The sequence below is a fragment of the Leuresthes tenuis genome, unplaced genomic scaffold, assembly GCF_036924035.1.
Source record: "Leuresthes tenuis unplaced genomic scaffold, fLeuTen1.0.hap1 SCAF_16, whole genome shotgun sequence".
Taxonomy (NCBI): Eukaryota; Metazoa; Chordata; class Actinopteri; order Atheriniformes; family Atherinopsidae; genus Leuresthes; species Leuresthes tenuis.
In genome coordinates, this window is record NW_027325370.1 from 33,205,821 (window position 1) to 33,214,275 (window position 8,455).

The window sequence follows — 8,455 nt, forward strand, 5'->3', positions numbered from 1 at the left end:
TGTGTGTGTGTGTGTGTGTGTGTGTGCACGAGCGCATGTCCTTGCTTACCTTATAACACTTGCCCTTCTGTCTCCTCTCTTTAACGCTTACAAAGTAGCAACTATTCCATTCGTCACTCGATAAGTATGCCTGCCATGAGGTAAAGTAACACAGATCTGCTTCCTGTACTCTATCACTCAGGATAACACACATTACCTTGACCTTTTTAAAGTGCACTGTTACTGTGAACGTTGCTCTTCTGATGCCTGTACTTTCCTTTGTTTTTTTCAGATGAAAATTGATTAAAAGTAGTATTGATTGGACAAAGTACTGAATGTTACAGCATCCTTACCCTCTCGTATCAAACAAATTCTGTTTCACGGCTGAAAAGAGTTTAGGCTTAAAATCAAAAGCCAACTTCTGAACTCAGCTGATAATTTGGCACAAATTACTTATCGATTAGGTTCCAACTGTATTTATTTGCATCCATTTCAACAGCAGATTTTGCAGCAGTTACAGTTTTATTATTTCCTGTTTTTCCTGTTTTTTTGTTTTTTTTATTTGTCAAACATGAGTGTTCTTTAGCTGCTCATGTTTTTAGAATGAACTGTTTCTAGAATTGACTGCTTATCTTTTTAGAATGAACTGTTTTTAGAGTGAACTGCTGATGTTTTTAGAGTGAACTGTTTCTAGAATTGACTGCTTATCTTTTTAGAATGAACTGTTTTTAGAGTGAACTGCTCATGTTTGAGAGTGAACTGTTTTTAGAGTGAACTGCTCATGTTTGAGAGTGAACTGTTTTTAGAGTGAACTGCTCATGTTTTTAGAGTGAACTGCTCATGTTTTTAGAGTGAACTGCTCATGTTTTTAGAGTGAACTGCTCATGTTTTTAGAGTGAACTGTTTTTAGAGTGAACTGCTCATGTTTTAGAGTGACCTGTTTTTAGAGTGAACTGCTCATGTATTTAGAGTGAACTGCTCATGTTTTTAGAGTGAACTGTTTTTAGAGTGAACTGCTCATGTTTTTAGAGTGACCTGTTTTTAGAGTGAACTGCTCGTTTTTAGAGTGAACTGCTCATGTTTTTAGAGTGAACTGCTCATGTTTTAGTGTGAACTGTTTTTAGAGTGAACTGTTTCTAGAATTGACTGCTTATCTTTTTAGAATGAACTGTTTTTAGAGTGAACTGCTCATGTTTTTAGAGAACTGTTTCTAGAATTGACTGCTTATCTTTTTAGAATGAACTGTTTTTAGAGTGAACTGCTCATGTTTGAGAGTGAACTGTTTTTAGAGTGAACTGCTCATGTTTTTAGAGTGAACTGCTCATGTTTTTAGAGTGAACTGCTCATGTTTTTAGAGTGAACTGCTCATGTTTTTAGAGTGAACTGTTTTTAGAGTGAACTGCTCATGTATTTAGAGTGAACTGCTCATGTTTTTAGAGTGAACTGTTTTTAGAGTGAACTGCTCATGTTTTTAGAGTGACCTGTTTTTAGAGTGAACTGCTCATGTTTTAGAGTGACCTGTTTTTAGAGTGAACTGCTCATGTTTTTAGAGTGACCTGTTTTTAGAGGGAACTGCTCGTTTTTAGAGTGAACTGCTCATGTTTTTAGAGTGAACTGTTTTTAGAGTGAACTGCTCATGTTTTTAGATTGACCTGTTTTTAGAGTGAACTGCTCATGTTTTTAGAGTGACCTGTTTTTAGAGTGAACTGCTCATGTTTTAGAGTGACCTGTTTTTAGAGTGAACTGCTCGTTTTTAGAGTGAACTGCTCATGTTTTAGTGTGAACTGTTTTTAGAGTGACCTGTTTTTAGAGTGAACTGCTCATGTTTTTAGAGTGACCTGTTTTTAGAGTGAACTGCTCATGTTTTAGAGTGAACTGTTTTTAGAGTGAACTGCTCATGTTTTTAGAGTGAACTGCTCGTGTTTTTAGAGTGAACTGCTCATGTTTTTAGAGTGAACTGTTTTTAGAGTGAACTGCTCATGTTTTTAGAGTGACCTTTTTTTAGAGTGAACTGCTCATGTTTTAGAGTGACCTGTTTTTAGAGTGAACTGCTCATGTTTTTAGAGTGACCTGTTTTTAGAGTGAACTGCTCGTTTTTAGAGTGAACTGCTCATGTTTTAGTGTGAACTGTTTTTAGAGTGAACTGCTCATGTTTTTAGAGTGAACTGTTTTTAGAGTGAACTGCTCATGTTTTTAGAGTGAACTGCTCATGTTTTAGTGTGAACTGCTCATGTTTTTAGAGTGAACTGCTTTTAGAGTGAACTGCTCATGTTTTAGTGTGAACTGTTTTTGGAGTGAACTGCTCATGGTTTTAGAGTGAACTGCTCATGGTTTTAGAGTGAACTGCTCATGGTTTTAGAGTGAACTGCTCATGGTTTTAGAGTGAACTGCTCATGGTTTTAGAGTGAACTGCTCATGGTTTTAGAGTGAACTGCTCATGGTTTTAGAGTGAACTGCTCATGGTTTTAGAGTGAACTGCTCATGGTTTTAGAGTGAACTGCTCATGGTTTTAGAGTGAACTGCTCATGGTTTTAGATTTGATTTGATTATTTTTGATTAACACAACATTCCGACTACTTTGACAGTGCAAATCCATTTTCATGGTTCAAAAAGGCAAAAATTAGATTTTAAATAAATTGCATTCATAAGTGTTTATCCCCCAAAGTCAACTCTTTGTTGAGCATATGTTTAGCAGCAGTTGCAGTTGATCAATGGCCAACTTGCCTCGTTAATTTGTTTCTGCCTGAACAATTTAGACTATTCTCTTACAGTCTATTCATAAAATTGAAAGCCATGAATTTTTGCATTTTAATTGCAAACTTAAGTACAATTAAAATAGAAAAAAGTGAGCTATTTGATATTACTTTGATGTTTTAATATATGTATGTACATATATATGCACTATATTGCCAAAAGTATTCACTCACCCATCCAAATAATTCAATTCAGGTGTTCCAATCACTTCCATGGCCAAACATGTATAAATTCAAGCACCTAGGCATGCAGACTGCTTCTACAAGCATCTGTGAAAGAATGGGTCGCTCTCAGGAGCTCAGTGAATTCCAGCGTGGTACCGTGATAGGATGCCACCTGTGCAACAAGTCTAGTTGGGAAATTTCCTTGCTGTTAAATATTCCACAGTCAGCTGTCAGCGGTATTATAACAAAGTGGAAGCTATTTGGAACGACAGCAACTCAGTGGTATATGAAGTGGTCGGCCACGTGAAATGACAGAGCGGGGTCAGAGGATGCTGAGGTGCACAGCGCACAGAGGTCACCAACTTTCTGCAGAGTCAATGGCTACAGACCTCCAAACTTCATGTGTCCTTCAGATTAGCTCAAGAACAGTGTGTAGAGAGCTTCCTGGAATGGGTTTCCAGCAGAGCAGCTGCATCCAAGCCATACATCACCAAGTGCATTGCAAAGCGTCGGATTCAGTGGTGGAAAGCACGCCGCCACTGGACTCTAGAGCAGTGGAGAAGTGTTTGAATTAAAGTTTGGTGGAGGGGGGATTATGGTGTGGTGTTGTTTTTCAGGAGCTGGGCTTGGCCCCTTAGTTCCTGCGAAAGGAACTCTGAATGCTTCAGCATACCAAGAGATTTTGGGCAATTTCATGCTCCCAACTTTGTGGAAACAGTTTGGGGATGACCCCCTCCTGTTCCAACATGACTGCACACCAGTGCACAAAGCAAGGTCCATAAAGACATGGATGAGCAAGAAATGGAGCGGAGACTGTGAGTTAGGCCAAATGTGCTTTTGGAAGAATGGTCAAAAATTCCCATAAACACACTCCTAAAGCTTCCCCACAAGAGTTGAAGCTGTTATAGCTGCAAAGGGTGGGCCGACATCATATTAAACCCTATGGATTAAGGATGGGATGTCACTTAAGTTCACATGTGTGTAAAGCCAGATGAGCCAATACCTTTGGCAGTATAGTGTACCTATATGTATGTTGCTGTGTTCAGATTTTATTTTTTCAAGACTTCATTTTTCTGGTTAACTTCAGTGAACCGTAAAGTGTTTTATTTTATGTTCTGCAGAAACTCTGCGACCTTCAAGTCATTTGAAGATAAAGTGGGGAACCTGAAGGTGAGTATTTGCACTCGGTCTGTTTTAAGATGTCTGGAAATAGTTGTTTATGTGAGGGAAAAGAAATGTGTTGCTACTCGTCATTGCATGCTCTGTCACTGCTCAGCCTGCTGTGACTCAGAATTCCACTTGTCTAATCCCAGAATACCAACTACTGTTTTGTATTGTTTCTCCCAGTCTGACAAAAAAGACTCTGATCTAATACGAGGCACTGTCTTCAGACTGTAAATCTCTTTGTAACTAAATATCAATATAGTGGTTACTGTTTTTATTCTGTTGTCACTGTGAGTCACTGATGTTGTCTTGGGTGTTTTTTCACCAAGTTCAAGAAAAATCTTTGCATTATCCAGAGTTTCTTGTATATTCTTGTTGATTAGTCATAGATAAAGTTTTCCACGTGTTGCATGTGGCAAAAAAGCAACTTGAAGCCTGAATTATTTTCCCATTCCTGACACTGTATGTCCTACAGTTCTGATATGGTCTTCACATCGTCAATTCAGAAACACAGTACCATGCAGCACTAGTTTGGATCCATTATTCCAGATATGTAAAGTCTCCATTTTCAGCCTCTTACATTCCAAAAAAGAACCGAACTGATTCCACAGGATGAAGAATATATTTATATATATATATATTTTTTTGTATGTATGTATTTATTTTATTCATTTTTTTCGTTTGGCAGAGTTTAAACAAATCTGTATCCAGTATCAGCTCTATACTCATACATAGGTGTGATTCAGTCTCTTGATCTAATCACTGAAAACAAAGTAATAATAATTAGATGGATGACAATAAACACACACCGTCTGTGTGCCCGGTTATATCCTTTGGTTTAGTGGTAGCCAATAGTTATCATTTTATTATGTGAGGATCCACCTCATGGATGATAAGGATTTTAATACAGACAAAATAAACGTGTGCAGGAAACAGAAAATGATGAGTAAGTGTAGAACCACTGGCAATCATTAACACTCGGATGTTTCTTCTGTTGTCATCCTCCTTCCTCTCCCTTCTCTTCAGTACAAGGTTGTCGGCCCCAAAGGAAACGGAGAGGCTGTTGGCTCCCCAACTGACACCACCCCCACTCAGGAGAACCCACCTTTCTGAAAGCACCACACTTCCTCCTCGCTGCCATTTTCCTCTCGACCTGAGACTGTACTGATATCATTTCTCATTGCGGAGTCAGCCCGGACCTCTGACCCTCCACCTAAGCAGCTTGCGACTTCTCATTTGTCCCAGGATCTGTAACCGCAGCAGACCAAGGATAAAGACTCATGGGTGTGAGGTGGGGTGTGCTTTCCTCGACAGAGTAGTACTCTGCTGGTCCCATGACTTTCATTCTTCTTCCTCGCTGTTGTTAAAAAAAAAAAAAAAAAAAAACTTATTTGATGTTTAAACCTTAATCATTTTCAGGCCTTTATTTAGTACTTCACCACTTCCTGCCTTCACTTGCACCCTAATTTGATTGACACTTTGTGTGTTCAGATAAAATGACGGCACTCTGACATCCTTTCAAAGAAGTTGTTACTGTTACAGGATTTCACCGAGGCAAAGAAAAGGCTAACGATGTGAGATTGGAAAAGCTTCCGGGGTTGATTTTCTTGTCAAGTCTATATATATATATATATATATCAGCTAAACTTTCTGGGACTAGGGATTGTGGAGGATTTTACAGGCTTATGCAAAATTGTGGTTTCAATGCTAGGTGATCCAGCTATTTCTGTCTTCTTGTTTCTGTTTATTATTATCATCTACTTAAGTGATGCATTCAGACTTTAAGCAAATGCTAGTGTCACCACAATACTACACTGTTCTCAGTCGAGTTGTATGTAGTTACCTCACAGCTCTGTGCTTGCCAGCAGTGTAAAAAAGGGATTCGCTTGGAGGTTTAGAGGTTAGTGCTTTGATTGTGGGGCAATTTTCAGGTCATCTGAACCCTCCTAGATCTATTGCTGCTACAACCATGTGTGTATTTCATCTCAGTTGTACCATTCTAACCCTAAAAGGACATATAAAGTGCTGTGTAACAGCCTAAAAACACCCCAAGATGTAAAAACAGGAGAAAAAAAACAACTTCAAACCATTTTTGTATTATAAACTATTTTACACTGCTTTGCATAATGTTTTTACATATTTTTTTTATCAACATGTATAAATATATATATCTATATATATATACATGTGTGTATATATATATATATATATTTATGTAATATATAATATATGGTCTTTGATACTGCCAAATGGTTGTAAGCAGGTTTTTTGAGGATTAAAAAAAGCAGAATGAAATGAAACAAACACAAACAAAGACATCATAGGTCAGTTTCACATGTACACGTTGTTGTCCGTCAGGAGGGTTTGTTTCTGTTTAAAGTACATTTATGATCTAAAGAAAGTTAATCAAACCAGGGCAACAATGAACACAGTCTAAACTGGTTTCATCTGACGTTTAATGGCATCCATAGTCACAGGACTACCATTTGCAAGTGGAACTTAAAACTAGGTGCTTTTCAGGGGCAGAAAATGCTTTGAAACCACTTCCACTGTGATAATTTTATGAGCCCGGGTTTGACTGCTGTTAACACAGAACTGGACGTGAGGCAATGCTTTGCACTGTACACTACCTGGTGAATGTCAGTGCTGCTCCATCCGCCTTTCTCACTTTAAATGGTTCCTCTGTTATTATTTAGCGGGTAGAAAAGGAATGTCTGTCCTTTTTTTTTTTTTAATTGTACAGTATGGTGTGATTGAAGGAGGGCAAGTGGAAGGAAGATGTTCAGAGGCCGAAGGGCCTCAGAATGTGTCATGGAAAACCTGTCGCTGCCATAGCAGACACTTTGCCAACAGCCAGTTAATGCACACAAATACGCTGCCGTAGATGCAACTAAATGCTCTTATCCTACAAACTGATGTATGAGCTCAACTTAACGGAAATCTCTAATACAAAATCACTGTTGTTCAAATTGCACCTTTGCTGCTTTTAACTCCAGCGTCTCTTACAAAGTACATGGCCTGAGAAAGAGTGACAGTTGGACTTGCTTAGTACCATCACTTTTCTCCTGAAGAGGAAAAGAATGAAGTTGTCACTTTATTTTAGTTTCCCATCAAAAGTGTGTCATTACCAGATATTCTCCTGCAACTATGGAGAAGCTGACCATTTCTCTGTTCATTTAGATCTTTTTAGAGATTTTCTTGAGGCCTAGAATTTGTTTCTCACATTGCCAAAAATGGTGTCACTCTTGAAACCAGATAAGTCTCCAGTGCTTCTCTTAGATTTTGGTTCAGCTTTAGTGTGTTGAGTCCAGCTGCAGCAGATGTTCTACTGAGGCATTAGAAGAAAGTTTTGTTCAGCTTGACATCTTGGAGCAGTCAGCCAGAACTTCTCAGAACTCTTTATTTAGTTGGAGGCCAGGAAATGAGCAGATAAATAATAAATGAAACAGAAGATGATTAAAAGACTTGGAATGAAAATCGACAGCTTATAAACACAGCCTCGCTTAAGTCTGCTTCATTGTGTCACAACGTCAGTGTATTTTCTTGTTTGGTATGCCTTTGTCTTTTTTTGGTAGATGATAGATTTCTGTTAGGTGAATTATTTTTTCTTAAGGCCTCTTTCTCTTGGAAGAGGTGGACTTCATTATTTATCCAACTGCTATGCCATCAGATGAAGTTGCCAATTTAAATATCTGTTACATAATCTCTTCCTGCCTCTGCATCTCATTGAGTCCATCTTCTTGGCCAAGAGATAAACCTCATGCACACTCCCAAGAAATATTCTTTTTCAGTTGAATTGGCTCCTAAAAGAATCATGCAGAGAAAATAATTTACAGCTGTCCGCTTCTGGGAGAAAATTCTTCTTCCCCTCTTTTTCAAACTGAGTCAAATGACTTGTTAAGATAGATTTTTCTTGCAGTGCAACTGTCACCTGTTAAAAGGTACACATCAACTTTTGGAGACTGACTGAAGACAAGGATGGGTTACTTTTGTTTTGGGTGCCAAGAGGAAGTGCAGCATATGACAGCCTGCACAGTCACAGTGCAGCTTACAGCTTTATTTAGGTCTTGGGCTTAGCTGATGTAGTTTATTAAAAGGGATCAGATTTGGAGATTATGGTGAGTTAATTAAACACATTTCTGGTTTTGTTGCATATGTTTGGATATCAATAAAGCATTCCTTTAAATGAACTTGTGTGTTTTATATTTCAGATTGACTTTTGCATCTGTTAATGGTAACACACAGCCTACAAATGACTTAACAAATTCTGAATTTTCACACAAAAAGTTTTTCTCCACATCAATAAACGTGTCCCAGTTACTTTCTGAAGGCGTTTTTCTTTCCAGGTCGATGAGAAAAGAAATTGTTCAAATATATTTTAAGTTTTCTCTCCG

The 8,455-nt window shown here is 38.1% G+C and overlaps 1 protein-coding gene across 7 annotated transcripts in view; it reads left to right on the forward strand.

Annotated features, from left to right (window-relative positions):
• Positions 1-8,251, forward strand: part of tpd52l2b (tpd52 like 2b) — a 29,301-nt gene extending 21,050 nt beyond the window's left edge. For 2 of the 7 annotated variants that reach the window (XM_072367968.1, XM_072367970.1), the window contains 2 exons: positions 4,019-4,067; positions 5,088-8,251. In XM_072367968.1, coding sequence (XP_072224069.1) covers positions 4,019-4,067; positions 5,088-5,174 — 136 coding nt within the window. In that variant the 3' untranslated portion in view covers positions 5,175-8,251. Of the gene's footprint in view, positions 1-95; positions 160-4,018; positions 4,068-5,087 lie in introns of those variants that run through there. The other 5 variants (XM_072367971.1, XM_072367972.1, XM_072367974.1 and 2 more) reach the window with 4 other exon arrangements.
• Positions 8,252-8,455: the final 204 nt, after the last annotated feature.